The 17,908-nt window shown below is 49.3% G+C and overlaps 9 protein-coding genes across 9 annotated transcripts; 2 read left to right on the top strand and 7 right to left on the bottom strand.

Moving 5' to 3' along the window:
* Positions 1–264: 264 nt before the first annotated feature.
* COCVIDRAFT_13585 (hypothetical protein) lies at positions 265–765 on the bottom strand (the record flags this gene model as incomplete). Its single annotated transcript, XM_014703948.1, has 1 exon — positions 265–765. The coding sequence occupies one exon, from the start codon at positions 763–765 to the stop codon at positions 265–267; it is 501 nt and encodes a 166-aa protein (XP_014559434.1).
* A 1,518-nt stretch (positions 766–2,283) lies between these two features.
* Positions 2,284–3,045, bottom strand: COCVIDRAFT_13584 (hypothetical protein; the record flags this gene model as incomplete). Its single annotated transcript, XM_014703947.1, has 2 exons — positions 2,284–2,290; positions 2,345–3,045. 2 exons carry the CDS (start codon positions 3,043–3,045, stop codon positions 2,284–2,286), a joined length of 708 nt encoding a protein of 235 aa, XP_014559433.1.
* Positions 3,046–3,906: 861 nt separating this feature from the next.
* On the top strand, positions 3,907–4,649 carry COCVIDRAFT_91612 (hypothetical protein; the record flags this gene model as incomplete). Its single annotated transcript, XM_014704025.1, has 2 exons — positions 3,907–3,984; positions 4,044–4,649. The coding sequence occupies 2 exons, from the start codon at positions 3,907–3,909 to the stop codon at positions 4,647–4,649; spliced, it is 684 nt and encodes a 227-aa protein (XP_014559511.1).
* Positions 4,650–4,827: 178 nt separating this feature from the next.
* Positions 4,828–8,293, bottom strand: COCVIDRAFT_35281 (hypothetical protein; the record flags this gene model as incomplete). Its single annotated transcript, XM_014704024.1, has 6 exons — positions 4,828–5,989; positions 6,076–6,226; positions 6,557–7,138; positions 7,188–7,568; positions 7,626–7,818; positions 8,042–8,293. 6 exons carry the CDS (start codon positions 8,291–8,293, stop codon positions 4,828–4,830), a joined length of 2,721 nt encoding a protein of 906 aa, XP_014559510.1.
* An 817-nt stretch (positions 8,294–9,110) lies between these two features.
* On the top strand, positions 9,111–11,698 carry COCVIDRAFT_35280 (hypothetical protein; the record flags this gene model as incomplete). The annotated part of the gene is made up of 7 exons (XM_014704023.1): positions 9,111–9,439; positions 9,653–9,757; positions 9,803–10,033; positions 10,156–10,337; positions 10,389–11,250; positions 11,305–11,490; positions 11,539–11,698. The coding sequence occupies 7 exons, from the start codon at positions 9,111–9,113 to the stop codon at positions 11,696–11,698; spliced, it is 2,055 nt and encodes a 684-aa protein (XP_014559509.1).
* A 1,438-nt stretch (positions 11,699–13,136) lies between these two features.
* Positions 13,137–14,099, bottom strand: COCVIDRAFT_35279 (hypothetical protein; the record flags this gene model as incomplete). The annotated part of the gene is made up of 2 exons (XM_014704022.1): positions 13,137–13,710; positions 13,798–14,099. The coding sequence occupies 2 exons, from the start codon at positions 14,097–14,099 to the stop codon at positions 13,137–13,139; spliced, it is 876 nt and encodes a 291-aa protein (XP_014559508.1).
* A 257-nt stretch (positions 14,100–14,356) lies between these two features.
* Positions 14,357–15,827, bottom strand: COCVIDRAFT_91678 (hypothetical protein; the record flags this gene model as incomplete). The annotated part of the gene is made up of 2 exons (XM_014704021.1): positions 14,357–15,696; positions 15,773–15,827. 2 exons carry the CDS (start codon positions 15,825–15,827, stop codon positions 14,357–14,359), a joined length of 1,395 nt encoding a protein of 464 aa, XP_014559507.1.
* A 267-nt stretch (positions 15,828–16,094) lies between these two features.
* COCVIDRAFT_91815 (hypothetical protein) lies at positions 16,095–16,499 on the bottom strand (the record flags this gene model as incomplete). The annotated part of the gene is made up of 1 exon (XM_014704020.1): positions 16,095–16,499. The coding sequence occupies one exon, from the start codon at positions 16,497–16,499 to the stop codon at positions 16,095–16,097; it is 405 nt and encodes a 134-aa protein (XP_014559506.1).
* Positions 16,500–16,895: 396 nt separating this feature from the next.
* Positions 16,896–17,360, bottom strand: COCVIDRAFT_91642 (hypothetical protein; the record flags this gene model as incomplete). The annotated part of the gene is made up of 1 exon (XM_014704019.1): positions 16,896–17,360. The coding sequence occupies one exon, from the start codon at positions 17,358–17,360 to the stop codon at positions 16,896–16,898; it is 465 nt and encodes a 154-aa protein (XP_014559505.1).
* Between the last annotated feature and the right edge of the window lie 548 nt (positions 17,361–17,908).

The following is a 17,908-nucleotide window of genomic DNA, read 5'->3' as shown; positions in this document are numbered from 1 at the left end:
CCAAATGCTTTGTGGATGTGTGTGTGTGCGTGGTGAGAAAGACCGCTTCCCTCGCTTTTTCTCTCTCTTCTTCTTCTTTTGTTGCTCTTTCGTGCAAGTCCGTATACATGGCATGTATATTGGCTCTCCATGTAAGCGAACAAAAAAAAGAGGAGGAACGAGAAGCGAAAAGTGTAGAACTGAAAGGGAGAAAGAAAAAAGAAAAAAAAGGGTATATGAGGAAAAAAAGGCAAGAAAGAGAAGGAAACAGGGGAAAGGAACTTACTACAAACTCAACGTCAAATCCCCCCGAATACTCGCCTTAAGCTCAATCTCAATCTCCAGATTTGCCTCAAGCGTCAACTTCAATCCATCCTGATCCTTCAACTCACTCCCGCCCTTCTCCGGCTCCATGCGAAACGGCTCATTGGGATTCGTGCCACGCATAGGAATCTCACCACGCATCGCACGCGCATACGTAACAGGACCATCCATGGACGTGCTGTCGGGCCCGATACGCTCAAACATGCCCATCTTCTGCAGGTCGCCGTTTGCATCGGCCTCCTCGAGCACCTCGAGCGGCGTCGTGTGCATGTACTTTCCGTTCTTCTTGTCTTCCTCGAGGCGGGCGCGGCGGGCACGGCGCGATGAGGAGCGCGAGCGGGCGGATTGGAGACCGGCTTCGCGTCGCTCTTGCTTCTTTTTGTTGATGGCTTTTTGCTGGGCCATGGTCGAGCGCTCGTGCGGCTCAGAGTCCGAGTAGTCGTTCTGGTTCTTGTCGGCCATGTCGGGCGGGAGACGCGCGATCATGCAATGGTGGGTTGGGTGTTTAGGTGTGTGGTTGTTGTATAGTATCCCGTCAAAGGAAGGGGAAACGAAGAAATCAGATCCTTATGGGACAGTAGGGGAGGAGGGGAATTGGCGGATGTGGGTGGGGGGGGGGGGGTTAGGGAATTAGGAATTCAAGTCAAACAAAAGTTCCAAGGTAGTAAGTAGAATAGAGTAGTGGAAAGAGAAGAGTGAGAGAGCAGACCAGAGCAATACACTACCAACCGGGTCCAGCTCAGCCAGGCCAGCAAGGTCAGCCTAAAACCCACCCCGCTGCCCCCCATGCATCAGCGCAATCCACCACACGCAAGGCCCTGCCCTGGCACCACCCCTTCCACCCACCTAGCCTGCTTTCCACAACCACCCAAAAAACAAGAATTCATCCCATCAACCCGACCCACGCAAGCTACTCTCTCTCTCTCTAGCCCGCAAAAAACTCAAGCAAGCTTCCACCCTTGCTCCTTCCCCACAGCGACAAACGGTGCTGACGTCAATGTCAAAAGAGCGGGAATAAAGGTGGGCGCGCCTTGGTATGGTACCCACTTTCATGACACCACAGGCCAGCCCTCTCCCATTCAGCCTTCCCGCATCATTTGCGCGGATAATGCCGTTTTATGCGGAAAGAGACGATAATGGATACGTGTTATCCTTTAACCTTGCGCTTGTGAAGCTCTTTTACTGGGTTGGTTTTGGCATCGGTTCATGTCGATTTTATCCTAGTCCGACGACGCGCAAACGTACATATGGGCTAGTGCTAGGGGGGGGGAAGGGGGGGAGCTTCGGTCGCTCTCTCTCTCTCTCTCTCTTTTCTCTTTTGTTTGGTAGATCTAGAACGGAAGAAAACCCATGACTTTCTTCCTTGCCCTTGTAACCCGTCAAACATACACCTGGACCTTTTTTTTTGGGAGAGCGGTTTGTTTGCCCTTTTGGAGCAGATATGATGTAATAGTGTTTATCATTTTGCCATTTCCACGCGTTCTTTGGCTTTGATTTACTTTTTTTGGAGGGGTCCGCAGGTCGCGTCTTGGTATGGATTGCAGCTATGACGTCACGGTGCAGTCAAGTGTACGATTCCTTCCTTGTCGCTGTCTCACGATTACAAGTGTAGCGAGACACATGGCGAGAGAGCATCACGCGAGATTTATGACTTTGGTGTAGAGAAAAATAACATCGCAATAGTTCTGTCTCTGTCTCTGTCTCTACCTAACTACGCGGACACTAACAACTTTGGTATACCGCTGCAAACAAAACTCTCCAGTTAACTAAGCTAGCCAAAATACGTGTGGATATACATGTAATTTGCAATTCCTATGTAGGCCACTACTCGCATACACTTTGCGAGTAGGTTAACAAAGGGGGAGGGGCACTTTGGATGCAAAACTCCCAGTTCATATAAACGCCTTCCAAATGGTTCCAATTACTAACAGGTCAATAACATGCCGTGCATTAAGTCTTTGTCGTCGTGCCCAAGATCTTTTAGTTACTATAGTTCATCGTTAGCATAAGATAATCTCACCAAAAATACAATTTCACTTACAGCAATCCAAGGGTAAGATCACCGTGAATCTTGGCCTTGAGCTGAATCTCAATGTCGAGATTGAGTTCCAGGCGCAACCTAAGCTGCTCACCGCCGTCTTTGCCGCCGTCATCTTCTTTGCCGCCGCCAGTCAGGCCACCGAGAGCCTTGCCAGCTGTATCGCCGACGGAGCCAACGGCCTTTCCAGCAGTGTTTTGGACCATGTCGCCAGCTCCGCCAACAAGCTCGCCTCCAGGCACGTTCTCGGTAATGTCGTCCAGTGGGCCGCCTCCCTTTCCGCCCTTCTTCTGGCGCTGGCGGTTGCGACGGCCTCCGGATTGCGAGACATCTGATCGGGCATCAGACTCGGCGCCAGATTCCACGCCTCGTCGTCCGCGGCCTCGAGACTGGCGGCGCCTCGATTGCGACTTTGACTTTTCTTGTTGGGGTTCGTCCGAGTCGTCGGCGTCGCCGCCGTTGGTTTGCTTCTTTGATTCTGCGTCCTCTTGCTCAGCGTTCCCTTCGCCATCGCTATCAGGGGCAGGAGTGGCGTCAGGAGTGGGCTGCTGTTGAGGCTTCTTTCCGCCCAGCTTCTTCGGCGTCTTCCTTTCGGTTTTCTTACTCGATGATTCCGCACTGCCCTTTGCTCCTACAGAAGCATTGGCATCAGCCTGTCCCTCTCCAGAAATGGATTGCTTGCTCTCCTCGACTGTGTCCGCCATGGTGTGATACTTTGGTTTTCAGAAAAAAAGTGTAGTTGGGGTCCTTGGTAGGGATTTGCTGGTTGTATGTTATGTATTTGCGCAACAAAAATAAAAATGACGCGCTGAACAAAACTCTTGGAAAAATAGCAATTCACGACCCAGGACCACGGAGCAATTCGTTAATAAGAGAAAGGCGGCATGAGCAACTGGAACCGGTTTGAAGGCTCCCAGGTACTTGCTACCCCTGCCGCACCTGGCCCACCTTTGCATGCAGTCTGACGCACCATGTGGCGCCTACACTCACCCCACTGCGAGACCAGTTCCAACACGTCCAAAAACTTGACGCCATCCCTGCGTGCATCGTCCTAGCTGACAGCTGCGCACACGTTGCGACCATCGTCTTGGGGCCTAGAATGTCTCGACCGGGGTGTCCTGTCCATTGCGTATGTTCCAACTTTTTCCCCGCCAACTGTGCCGCATACTCCTTGGACCTGATGTCAATGGCAACGCGTCAGTCCGAATATGATCGGCAGCCTTTCTCATCGGCTGACCGGATGTGGATTTTGCCGTTCCATGTAGCATAAGCGGCAAACGTTACACAGAACATACACCATGTTCTCATTCTGAAGAAAAACAAAATTGTAGAACGCAATATGGGAGCTCGCTAGACGGCGGTTTTGTGGTAGCGAGAAACGTTGTCTGGTTCGTCGCTACCAATCGCGGGGCGCGGCATGACCTTCCGCGCGATGACCGGGCCGAAGAGCGCCGGGTCACTGCAGACCAGAGATGGGCAATCTACGATCACATCTCCGCCCGCTGAACACCCACGATAGAGCAATTGCATCTCTAGCCCATAGCCCGGCCGCTAATTCGCCCATAATGGCGACCAAGGAAGCTACGGACGAAGCCACCAGGCAGCGCATCGTCAAACATATGAACACCGAGCACCACGACTCTGTACGTGCCGTCTCTAGGTCTCTTGTCGAGTGCCCTCCAGTTCCTGATTACGACCGCAGATCCGCCGATACGTCGAAGCTTATGCTTCACGATCCATGTTCCAGAGCCGCAGCGCGAAAATGATCGATATCGACTTGGACAAGATGGTCTTCAGCTGCGGTGGCCAACAAGCTGTTATAGGGTTGGATCCGCCCATGACGACCCTGCGTGAGTCTCGCGAGCGTATGGCAAAGATGGACAAGGACGCTTTGGAGACCCTGGGCCGGAGCGACATCTCCATTACACGGTTTGTCCCTGCATATACACGGCCGGCTCATCTGTGGAACTTTACGCAGTGTCTGCTGGCCTTTCTTTTGTTGCCTCGTGCAGCGAACTGGCAGCCTGGCTCGCCCATTTACGATTACGCTCTATTTATGGTGCCATCGTTTGCGAACTTTGTAGCTCGGTACGGCTGGCTGATCTTTATGATGATGCTTCCGATTCATTCAGTTGAGGCTGTTATCATGGTGATGAGATTGGCAAAGCATGGATGTACCTTTTTGGACGGAGTATGGTGGAAATGGGTAGGCACCTGCCTTGTGGAGGGAATCACTTCGTTCTGGCGGCTGGATGCATTGATTGAAGAGAAGAAGAGGGAGAAGGAGAAGGAAGCAAAACGGCATTAACCATAGAGCGACACGAGCCTTGTTTTGTTCGAACGCTATCTGTGATATTCACATATCCAAACCCATCCAATTTGAGAAATTCTTCCCGAATGCCTAATCTAACGTGTAAATTGCGGAACCCTTCGTACCATTGTTATGCCTCGAGCTCATGTGTACAAATGTGCTACATCACACCCATTTAGGGCTGAGGTGTAGATGCGGCCGAGGGCTGCAATGAGGCACTCAAGCTGGCATTGTCGGCATCTTCCTCATTCTGTTTCTGCACGATGCACACCTTGCCCTTTGTACTTTTCCAATGCCTTTTCAGCATATCACCACGGTTGTAAACACGCCCACACCCCCAATCAGACCCGTCACCGAGCTTGCCGCCACACACAAATGACTTTGCATCGTCGTGTGTAGTTGTCACGTGTCGAGTAAGATCATTCTTCCTCACAAAGCTCTTGCTACACGTCGAGCAGACATGGGCTGCTGGCTTGCTTCCACTCTCCGCATGGCGACTCCGCATATGAATCTGAAGGTTTTGCTTACGAGTGAACTTAGCATCGCACTCTTTGCAATCAAAGGACACCTTCTGCGATGGCAACTCGGGATACTCTGCTTCTTCGTCATCGTAATCAAATGTCTTGTGGAATTCCGTCTCGTGCTTGTGGAGCTCCCTCGGTGTGCTACAACCTAGCGTGGCCATTGCACAGCCCGGGAAAGAGCAAAAAAAGGACCGTTCGTGCTTCTTTATGTGGTCGTCCCGCTCTTGTTGTGATGCGAAGCCGCCGTAGAATCGTATACAGTTGACCCTTGGACATTTGAAAATATTCTCGCCGTACATTGCTTGCAACTTCGTCGCCCCATTCGCTGAAGCGCTTTCCAACTCAAGGTGCTCACGCACTTTGTTTAATGCGTGGTGGAGCTTGAGCACTTGAAGATCCGAAGAGTGAGCGGTTGAGGCAATAAGCTGTTTCTGTGCGAGATGAGCAGCAATAGTGAGCTTGTTAAAATTGCGATTGCTCGAGAGCGCCTCCCATCTTGCTAAGAATGATTTCGGGGGTACCGACTTGGTCCGGGGCTGCGCCCAGTACATGTCGATGAAAACTTCCGCCGCTTCAGATATCTCGTTTAGGGCGTCTTTTGATTCCTTTACACGCAAGAATGCATCCAGGTGACGAGCCCAGTATGCATACGCATAGTCCATGAATCCATAATATCCCGATGGGATGTAATCAGGCACGCTGCGATTATCGTCTTCAACATCAAACCCTTCAAAGCAAAGGTACGATATGCATAGAAGAGCCAAATTACCCTCACCATATCCAAGGTTGACGAGACTTTTGTCAATTAGATATCTGCAACATTTAGTATACTCGCAGCGAGGAGAAGAACCCATACGCTGGACGTGGTCCCTGTACACGGATCTGGCAAAAGGACTCACTTCTTAGCAGAATGATGGACTATGACAACGGTGCTATCGGCATGAATGTTGACCAACGACCCACACAAGTCTTTTGAATCCACGCGGAGCCGGTCACGCTCCCAGTCCACAGTCTGGTCTTCCAAATTTATTGACAGTGCACATTGAATCTCTCGCCACATAAGAGGTCGCTTTGCACATACAAGCCATGTTAACAACTGAACAGTTTTCGTGCTCAAAGATCCTCGGTTGGCGGTCAGCCGTCGTATGATGCGCGAGTATCTATTCACGTCAGCTGTATTCTATACATTGTTCCACGTGATGTATACATCTCTTCAAGTCTAGTACCACCTTGGGGAAACTTCTCTGGCAAGAGCTCTTTATCGAGCTCTGCTCTTGAGCTTTGATCCATGAGATAAGAAGTCATAAGATGTGCGAACAGAAACATTCCTGTACCGATCAGAACACGAGAGGTAAATGTATGAGGGAGGTTTGCACTCACCGTCAGCACTCTTCATTACCTGATCCTGTACCCATTGTTGTCGGTCTGTAGTTAAGTCAAACTTCTGTTTTATGGCCTTACTTCTTCCCGCTACAAACTCAACAATGTCCTTTCTTGTATGACTCTCCGTAATCTTTAATGACGAGATATTGGCGAATTGTTTCCTTGCGATATTGTCATCTTGGCTGACAAACATACACCGCAACGAATCCTCATCAGCAGGGGGCAATGAATCGCATATACTCTGGAAGAACGACACGATTTGTTGGCGTTGGTCGCCCTCACACTCATCGATTCCGTCTATAACAATATATAGCTTCTCAAAAGCTTTCAATGATGTTTCGAGCAGTTCCCGTGCGGTCGCTTCAAGCGAAAGCGTCACCTGCCCACTTGTGGATGCTTTCTCGTAGATATAAGTCAATAGAGCGTCATCTTGAAAGAGCAGTTGAGATAGGATGCCGCGTGCAATCGCAAGAAACGTATTGCGTTCACTATCCAGATAACGACAGTAAAAGAACGCGACGTGGACATCTGGCAGCTTCATAGCTTCCTCAACAACTAAAGAGGTAAGAATAGTTTTTCCTGTCTTGATGATAAGCGAAGATTCCGGTAAGTCTCGGTACGAACTAACCTGCTCCAGGAATGCCGTTCATCCATAGCATATGTGTTGAGCAGAGGATTGGGTCGAACCAGGAACAAAAACGGTTCTCTCGTAGAAGCCATTTTCCTGTTCCTGCATGCTCTTGACGCACTTTGGCATAAGCCTCTTGATCAGCACCACAGTTGGCTGCAGCGAGCCACTGGTGAACAACCATGCGACGCTTGCGCACTTCATTCTCTCTATCACGATCAAACTGTAATTCGATAAGCGTTCGCGTTGCAAGTATCTCAGAGAACTGAGCCACAGTTGCCTGTGATTCGATCAATGCCATGTGTTCGCGTAGATCCCGGAGTATAGCAGCGAACTCGGTGTCAAAACTTTTCCAGAGCGCCTGAAATAGTTGTTGCCACACTGCGTTTTATCAATGTCGTGTCCATACTGATGGGAAAGAAAACTTGAAATACATACTGCGCTTCTGGAAATACTTCATTGCCTTGAAATGGAATTTCAGTATGTCCTCGTACATCAGTCGTAGCACTCGAGTCATCTGCGGATGATTGCGGAAATAATCTTCGTACTGGGCTAGTAGAGGCATATGCTCGCCAATTCGTTGATATGCATCCAGCAAGGCGTCAAAGGCCTCATGAAACGTACTGGCTACCTTCATAAAAGTCAGAACTCTTGGCTTTGCCGGTCTCAACCAATGTCTTGTTTTGTGTATGATGGCATGAGGGCACTCAAACCGTACTGGAGAACAATGATCTTCATGCGGCGCGATTCAAAATACTGAATAAGATTTGTACCTGTAATAGAAATTTCATTGGGCCCTGAGTGCTTCGAGTTCAGCCTGAGAAGTGAATAGTTTTGGGGTCGGCGGGTCGTACCCAAACGAACGCCAGGATCGCACTTGTGTTGAGAAAGACGGACACAACTTTTTCGTATTCCTTCATACCCTCCAAGAATAACTCTAGCTTACTCATGGCGCGCAGCCTTTTTTCGGATTGCTGCTTGCGCTGAATCTTCTCTATAGCAACATGGACGTCATCCAGCGTGGTTGTTGCGAATTGTCGCTTCTCTTTCTCACTCAAGCCAGACTTGAACTTTTCCAGTACAAGGTGAAAAGTCGTGGAATTCATAGCCGTAGGTTTTTGCGTGTGTTTATTTTTATCATCTCGTCTTCAAGGAGAGTGAGAATCAAAGTGTCGTGGTGGAAGAGGAAGGAGCAGCTGGACATGATACCTGGTCTGTGCGCAGGATGCGCATCTCCACTTTCGCCCCCAAAGCTGCGCCTTGCTCGCCAATGGCACCTAGAGTGTCTGCCTTGTGTTATCTGATACATCATGAGTGCATATTGGCCAATGATTGGAAGGGTTGAACAGGGGCTATCAGACGTGAAAAGGATTTCGGCAACTCAGCGTGTCCCCAGAAACCATCGGCACTGAAGCTCGGGTCCAACTTGCAGACGCGACCAAAGACAGCTCCAGTATATTGGCCAGAAGACGATGAAGAGACCACTATCTCCTACCGACATTTCAGAAGCATCAAAGCGGCGCGAAGGGGCCACTTCAATCATATCATGTAAGTAGATGCAATCATTCAAGATACCCAGTACTAATAACTGCTGAAGATGATCATCTGCCCACACTAGATACCAATTCTAGGAGAGCAGATAGTAGTCCTGATGAGGAAAGGCTACGCAATGCTCCCCAAGTCTCTGCCACAAGCTCTTCATATCAGCCTGAGGCGCCCACCAATGCGGAGGATATTTGTTACGGCTCGGTAACGATTATGGCCAAAACTGATTAATATAGCACAATCCACTGATATTCTTAGCTACTTGAACTGAATCTTCAAGTCAGAGAAGATCCGCTTACGTTTAGGGATTGCTCATCTCAGCATGCAAGAAACGATTTTGTCGAACTTGAAACTACATTTGTTGGTAGCTACCTCTGGATGAACATACGCGACGCCATCAGGTTCGGATGCTTAAATCAAAAGATTTCGCAGGCCCTGAAACGACTAACATCTCTTTCAAATGTCGAGGTTGAAGGCGTTGTATCGCGTACCAGCTTAGAGAAGGCTAGAGCCGAATGGAAAAAATCAGGACGCTCTGCAAACCTACTTGTAGACGTCAACGTTTACGGTCCCAACACTTCAGGAGTTGCTAAAGCCGCTGGTAGAATTCTCAGCAATACGAGGCTCTTTCTACAATCCCCAAGCTTTGTCACACGCCTGGTCACATATGACAATCCTCAATATCTTAAATTGCCCAATGTCTCAAAGTTGCAGATCATGGAGGCACCAAGCACGAACTTTGCGGCACTGCTTTCAGGCAATGCGAAAGAAAGCACATACTCCGAGCTGGAATCAGTATTGGATAACATTCCACAGTCGAAAGTTTTGAGAGAAGTGTCTACAAGTTGGCGAATACGCACAGTGCTCCAAAAGTGCGTTCTCAACATCACTAAAGAAAGCTTTTCGCTAACCTTGAGAAGTTATCAGCGAGAGGCCGTGGACTTTATGACTAGGAGAGAAACCAGAGACTTACCTCCTTCACTCAGTCTTTGGAAACCTCACTCTCTTCCCGGAGGTCCATTCTGGTATGTCCGTATGCCAAGATTACGAATTATCGGCTGACACTTCAGTTACAAACACGTCATCACTGGCGCAAAGAGTAGCGAGATGGAGGATGCCCTAGGAGGCATATTCGCTGATGAGATGGGACTCGGGAAGACACTAACCACATTAGCCGTCATTGTAGGATCTCTGGAACGAGCGCTCAACTACGCTGTAGGGCTTACAAGAGGCTCAACAAACTCTTGGACGGAGATCGTCCCTTGCAAAACCACCCTCATAATCGTCCCCTCTTCATGTAAGTAACTCACAAACATCACACCCATCCTGATCTGATCTGGCTAGTGCTGTTAGAGAGCTGGGAGGAAGAAATTGCCAAGTAAGTCTAGAATTATGCCATAGTGAGTCCTCTAACATTTATTAGACATATTGAACCTGGAACGCTCATGGTACATCGATTCCATGGCTTAGGAAAACGTGTGGATCTTGCTCATCTACTTCGCATGGATATAGTTCTCACGACATACGCGACTGTCGCTGCAGACTTTTGTCGTGGAAAGAGTACACTAAATCGCGTTGCGTGGTACCGCCTAGTTTTGGATGAGGGTAACTCTGTCCTGTCATTTCGCAGCTTATAGAAGATGCTCACATACTTAGCTCACTACATCCGCAACCCCTTGCGGAAACAGTTTCGCGCCATCAAAACCATACCTGCACACATTCGCTGGTGTTTGACAGGTACTCCGATTCAGAACTCCTTAGAGGACCTTGCTGCGCTCGTGAAGTTCTTACGAGTTCCGGTGCTGGATGACCTGGCATCATTTCGCAAGCACATCAGCACGCCAATCCTGTCAAAGACTAACAATCGTTTTGGCAACCTCAGCAGACTTTTAGAAGCCATATGTTTGCGCCGTACCAAATTGATCCTGCAACAACCTGAACCGGTCGTGGAAACGAAACTTCTTCGGTTTTCCGCTGAAGAACAGATGCAATATGAGGATTATGCAGCGGGTTGTAAACATCACATCGACTTGGCTGTTTCAGGGCATAGTTTCAAAAAAGCTAATCAGCAAGTCATCCAGGCTATCTTGGGCCTAAGACTGTTCTGTAATGACGGGGAAAGGTCCCTTGCCAAAAGAAGTTCAGCATACGGCCTTCCAACCTTACCGGAAGAAGCTCTGAGCTTCTTGCAGACTTCCTCAGATGCCGTGTGCATCCATTGTGGCTGCGAAATCACGGCAATGTATCAAGGCGACGACAAAAGCTCAGGTGTACTGACTGTTTGTCATCATCTTATATGTGGTGAATGTCTTCCAGATTTTGAGGCGGACCTTGATGAAAACTCTGAAGATGGGCGTAGCTGCTGCCCGTTCTGCGGCTTAAGAGCAGAGAGGTCATCATTTGTTATTGTACCTTCCTCGGACACAGAAAATTCTACAGATTTACGGACTACAGTATGGCCTACAAAGTTGCGCGCGATTCTCGACAATGTTCAGCAACAAGGCTCAAGTGATAAGTGGTACGTCTTTGCATCCATTACCAATAGCGCATCGCAAACTCACCCAATAATTAGCATCGTATTCTCTGCCTGGAAGACGACTCTCGACATCATGGCTGGTATATTCGATGTCGCCTCAGTCCCGTATTTTCGCATACATGGCAGCATACCAGCTAGCAGGAGGAGTAAAGTTCTCGACGACTTTGAGCAGTCTACAACTGTTCGGGTATTGCTAATAACACTAGGGACCGGGGCAGTCGGGTATGTCTTATTCGCTATCATACCCATGCTTGACTGACACGAATTTAGTTTGAATAAGATGAAGGCTGCCAACATTGTACACATCATAGAGCCCCAGTGGAACCCTTCGATCGAGAACCAGGCCATCGGGCGCATTATCAGGCTCGGTCAAGAGAAAACAGTTAAAATATTCCGTTACATCATGAAAGAAAGTGTTGAAGAGGTATGATATGAGTAGGGATCTCGTAGACGATACCATTTGACATTCGTTAGGCTGTCCAATCTCGCCAGTTGCGTAAACTCCAACTTGCGCGTGGAGGATTTGGTCTCTCAAAAGAAGACCATAGCGAAAAGCGAATCGGTAAGATTATGGTACGTTATGAAGCTCTTTTCTCAACCAAGAACTAACACATGTCCCAGAGCTTGATCTGCCCTTCGGTCTCGCAGGACAAGCACGTCGGCCTCGCATCCTCCGCTGTAAAAATCTAATTCGAAGTTGCTAGAACCCATCTGAATTTCAAGGCGGTGGGAAACTTTTCCCAACAACGATAGTCATATAGAATACTCGTAATAGACGACCAAGCATGAGTGTCAAAATCATACAGTCGGCCATATGTATGTGTTACTAGATAAGAACGGGACTAGCGTAAAAACGTCTCACTATCTCAGTTCTCCTGTGCTTGCATCGCCGCAATTTTCCAGGCTGTGTAGCTCCCCGTTGCATTTGCACCCTACACAGCCTCGTCACACTTCTGGCACAGCCTCAGTGATCTGGCAGAATTTCAACACCGCCCGGTGAGCGAGCCAATGGTGTGCGGGATTCGTCTGGGGGCCAAAAAACTGGCGTCCGTCATTGGTTACCTGACTAATGTTCATTTGTTCTTGAGGCATCCAGGTGGGTCGAAACCTTTCCTAAATAGACACACCGGTGAGCATCAGGCTACAGAGTTATTGCCCATTTCATATAGAAGGCAAGGCGCACCCACGGCTTCTGCAGAGTACTGGTTCTCAACTAACTTTCTCACCGGTTTCGTGGAGGCTATGGTGCTAGTCACGTGAAGACTTCTTTCTCTTACTTTAAAAACCTACCGTGGCGATGGGTACCTTCGGTTACTCCTGCAGACGGCTAAATTGTTGTTACTTTTATGGATGATCTTATGATTGGCGTTTTGGCTGGTTGGGTTAGTTAGGCTGGTGGAAATTCTGGTCTTTGTTCACGTGACCATACATTCTCTGAATACGCAGATTCATAAAGTTTTTGGCATGGCTAATGGGCGTAGAGGTTCTTAGAGATAAATATATTGTATTTACTCGTGCACGATTCCCCTCTAGGAACTGATCGTAAAAGGTAGCTAAAGCTGCAATCACAGCATGCATAGTACAGATGCATTGGAATCCACGAACTAGTAGGCAAGTGAACAAAGTTGAGCTGTAGATGTAAATATGATGACATGTGTGAGATACAAAGTATTTCATCACTTAAAGTACGGGTCATATAACCAATAATACTATTCTGCACTAGGTAACAACAGTATTGAACAAACAGTAGGTCAACACTACCTCAGAACTGACAATCGCTTACCCGACGAACGTCTCATCATGCCTAAAATCATAGAAACCCCATCATGCTTCATCAATCCAACCAGATTCCTACATTTCCGCCCACTCTACTCCCAAAACACCACAACCCTAACCTCAATACTCTCCCTCGCCTCCTCCCCTTCAGTCCCCGGCACCCTAAACGCCGTATGCGGACACCTCCACCCCGGCTTCCCCCTCTCAGTATCAAACCCCTTAAACACCACCATCTCATCCGGCATCATATGACTCAAATACCACCACTGATGCACCTGCCTCCCTTGCTCCCCATGACTCATCACGTAATTCTCGCTCTTAATCCCCGTACGACTGAATTCCCTCTGTCGGATCTGGTAGTCGGAGTCCGGGACGCTGGTGGCGTCGCACACGGCGAGGGGGTCTCTGCGGACGGGTTTTAGCGGACGCCAGGCGCCGAGGAAGGCGAAGCGGCGGGAGGATGTGAAGAGGGTGGAGATGTGGGGTGGGAGGGAGAGTTCGAGTTGGGTGCCGGCGATGGCGGAGGGACTGCCGGCGTAGTCGACGTGTGGGTGGCCTGAGGGAATGTCTTGCCAGCGGCCTTTTGGGTCGAGGATGCCTTTTTCGCTGGGTGAGGTATGCGCGCGGATTACGTGGTTGAAGACGTGGGCGGTTGTGGCGCCGGTTCTGTTTGGGTGTTGGTCACGATGGTGAGTTGGTGGGTTCTTTTATTCAACTTTGTTTGAGATTAGTATGCGAAATGGGAGGGCTTACAGTTTCTTTACGATTTCCTCTACTTCTGGGTAGTATTCGCGCTTTACTTCTTCTTCGGTGCTTTCGCGGGTTACTCGGTCTTTCGGTGGTAGCGTGACGAAGGTGAACCCATTGGTGTCGAGATCAAAGGTTTTACCGCTCGTGCGTGCATCTCGTATGAGCATGTATCGAGTGTGTTCATTGTGATCATCTAGGAATGGCGTCTTCCAAGCGGACTTTGGGATCGGAATACCTGTGGCAGGAAAGTAGTTAATGGGGACAACGACGTCGCCGCTTTGCGAGTCTCGACGGGTTTCTTGCATAGTTGGAAATCTACTCAAATTTGAGAAAGTGAGCCCTTGTTATCGAACGATTGTGACGTAGAGATATGTTCTTCTTCAATATGGTCACATCACCATGTTCGCGGAACCGCGGCCAGCAAAGTGGGGTAGACGCGTGCACAAGGTCATACTGGACAATCAGTCGTACAATTATCATTTCTCATATACCGTCGCTGATGACGTAGCGATGTTACGGTATTTTTCTACTCTTAATTTCCATACGCCCAGATCTACTTCGCTCAAAGAAGTTGCTTCAGAATGTCTATCTGCTCCATGACAGCGCTCTTGCTGGTACCACCAGTAGCATTCTTCAGCTCGACCGCGCGCTCGTAGTCCAAGCACTCTACAACATCATCACCGAGCCTGGAGTCAATGCCCTTAAGCTGCTCCAAGCTCAGCTTATCCATGGGTACGTTCTCCTTCTCGGCCAATGCGACTACACGGCCGGAGATGTGGTGGCCCTCGCGGAATGGTACGCCCTTTCTGACAAGGTAGTCTGCGAATTCTGTTGCCAGCATCTCAGGAGCCAGCGCTGCGTGCATCTTATCGGCATTGACGGAAAGCGTCGACAGGACACCAGTGGCAATCTGGATAGAGTCGCTGACCGTCTTGATGTGGTCGATGAGGGGCTCGACCGATTCTTGGAGATCCTTGTTGTAGGTTGTGGGCAGACCCTTGATGGTGACGTACAGGCCTGCCATGTGTCCGAATGCACGACCGCTCTTGCCGCGGATAAGCTCGAGTGAATCTGCGTTCTTCTTCTGGGGCATCAAAGAGCTTCCAGTCGAGTATGCGTCAGCTAGGCGGACGAAGCCAAACTCCAGACTTGAGTAGATGATCAAATCCTCCGCCCAACGAGACATCTTCAGCATGAAGCTAGATCCCCACTGTAATGTCTCAAAGACGAAGTCGCGATCTCCGACAGCGTTCAGCGAATTAGGCAAGAGGCCCTCAAAGCCGAGCTCCTTGGCCATAGCGTGACGGTCGATGTTGAACGGGTTACCCGCAAGCGCACCGCATCCGAGCGGGGACTTGTTGACGCGCTTGATTACTTCGCGGAGTCGCTCAAGTTCGGATGCGAAAGCGGTTGCGTGTGAAAGTATCCAATGAGACCAGCGCACTGGCTGGGCTTTCTGGAGATGTGTGTAGCCAGGCATGAGGATATCCATCTCAGCCTCTGCTCGCTGCACTGAAGTCTTTATCAGGAGCTTGAGATAACCCTCAAGCACCTTGAGCTGCTCTCGCAGCCATAACCGCATGTCGGTTGCGACTTGCTCGTTCCTGCTGCGCCCTGTGTGAAGCTTTCCGCCAATGTCCTTGCCGATGATCTCGCTCAACCTCCTTTCATTGGCAGTGTGAATGTCCTCGTCATTTGCCTTGACCTCGAACGTGTTGGAGGCCCACTCTTCCTTGATCTGTGCCATTCCCTTCTCAATGGCAGCGAACTCGTCTTCGGTGAGGATGCCATTGTTCTTGTTGGCTCGGGCGAATGCAATAGAGCCAGCAATATCTTCGGCGTAGAAGAGGCGGTCGTAGGGCAGCGAAGCGTTGTACTGCTCCATGACGGGGTCAAGGCCCTCTGTGCACGTCTCAGTATTATCAAGTCATGCCAAACGAGTTCGTATAAGCCATTCGAGTCATTGGACAACACGTACCTGTGAAACGGCCACCCCAGAGCATGTTCTCTGCTACCTTCTTTTCTGAAGCCATTTTGTGTATGAGAAAAGTGAAAAGTTTGTGTAGTTGTGTTGTGACTGTTCGCGCGTCCAGAAAAAAGATATGACGCTCCTGCATCGGCGGGCAGGGGTCTGCGCTACTAAGCGCTAGTTACTGCGGGGAACCATCACATTTCACTTTCAGTCACCAATCTTCAAATACAGTTTTTACAAAGCAAAGTAAAGTGTATTTTTATATGTGATAGAACACATCTAGCAGGTCTGGATATTGTATCTGTATCTACTATGATATTTGACGCCCTCAATTCCTCTTATCCTCCAGCGTCAGCCGACTCAACCCCGCTTCAAGCGACGCCAGCTGTGCAAAATATGAAGATTGCCCACGAGCGCGAGCGGTACCTTGCGCATATGCTATCATTGCCTTCTTTCTTAGATAACCTCCGATACTCTCCTGATTGACAGTTGGTGGAGGGGCGTTGCTGTTCGCATAGCTCGTTGGCAAGAAAGCGGGGCGAAGCCCCCATGGTCCCTCACGATTCATTTCCTCCTGCAACTGCTGCTGCCTCTGCAAGAACAAGCCAAGGGGTGAGCCTTGCTTTCCTTGTGCTTCAAAAGAATCGAACATTACGGTAGGGAGTCTACGCGTAGGCCTTGGATGCGCCATTGCTGGGTGACTGTAGCGTACATATATTGGTTTATCTGCCATTGATGTTCGTATTCAGGTCCGATTGATAGGCCTAGTTTTTGGTTGGAATCTTTTCCACGCATGATAATATAGCATCTCGGCAACCACTGTGTGAACTCACAGTCGGGCATGGTAAGCTGCGCGGTACTGAGGTGGTTCCACAATGCAACTAGAACATAACCAGGACACGAGTGAATTCAGCTTCAGATGTATTGGATTCGTTCTTCTAGTGTCAAACTAGATAGTTACCGCCCTTTGATTTGAGTTGTCTCATTACTCATTGTAATTCAATACCAACGCCGATGAATGCAAAATCCGAGTACGCGATGCCATCGCTAACGCTAACCATTTGATATGCAAAAGAAGAAAAGAAAACGACGCTCTTCACTACAATCCCGTAGTGATAACAGAAACTTCTCAAATAAGCGCACCAACAACGCTCAACCCGACCAGGAGAGATAGTGTCCAGCTCCCGCTAATCTTCAGCCCAGCGTTCACGTACGACCCTTCATTGCCACCGTTGGTCTTCCTCGGACCAACCGCCTTTTCAGCATTGAAGCACCCAAACATGCCAACACCGGTAGCGCCCTCCTTATCGAAAGCTTGCATCTTCTCTGCAAGACAGGTCTCGACAATGTCTGGGGAGTCGGTGATGCAGTACTGGAAGCAATCATCGCCGTCCTCCGAGTTGACAATTACAGGTGTTTTTGAATCGCGGGGTGTTAATGAGGTGGTTTCTGGGGCTGAATATGTGGCAATGGCGTTGATGTGGCCGTTGCAGCAGGCATCCAGGATTGAGCTGTTTGAGCCGCCGATGGGTACTGCGCAGGAGGGCAGGGTGGTGGGTGGTGGAGGAACCGAGCTGAGAGGTTGGCAAGACATCTTTGCGACTTTGTATATTTTTTTGTGATGAATAAGATGTGAAGTGGACTATCGAAGTCGTTCGAATTGTAGTGTATCGGATTGAGACCTGGTATACGGTGGTTCGATTAAACACGGCTTGCGTGTGATCGAGCGAACTTTTCAAAGAGAAAATATAGAGATCGTTCAAATGAGATGAGAATTTGGCGCCGATGCAATGCTGAGATTTGACGAAAGAAAGAATGCGAGTTTTTCAAAGAAATGATATGATGAGTTGTTCGCAGAACACACTCAGAATGATAAGAAAAGAACCTAATGGAATGACAGAAGGAAAGAGAATCTTGAGGCTGTTGGATGATGCCATTGTTGAGCGCAGAGCCTCGTTCATATGTACAGAACGGATTCTAAGAATATCCTGGCAGGATTTGGCGGGTGGATAGGCGGGTAGATGGGCCAGCGCGAGACCTAGCGTTACGCGCCCGCAGCTCGGCTGTGGGACAACGTTGGTTGGCCAGTAACGCTCGACGGGACTACGCGCTAAATGCTCGGCCCCGTCCGAAACAACCTGT

This window comes from Bipolaris victoriae (assembly GCF_000527765.1).
Source record: "Bipolaris victoriae FI3 unplaced genomic scaffold scaffold_18, whole genome shotgun sequence".
Classification (NCBI taxonomy): domain Eukaryota; kingdom Fungi; phylum Ascomycota; class Dothideomycetes; order Pleosporales; family Pleosporaceae; genus Bipolaris; species Bipolaris victoriae.
The sequence above is the reverse complement of the archived record's forward strand: the minus strand, read 5'-3'. Positions and strand labels throughout refer to the sequence as shown.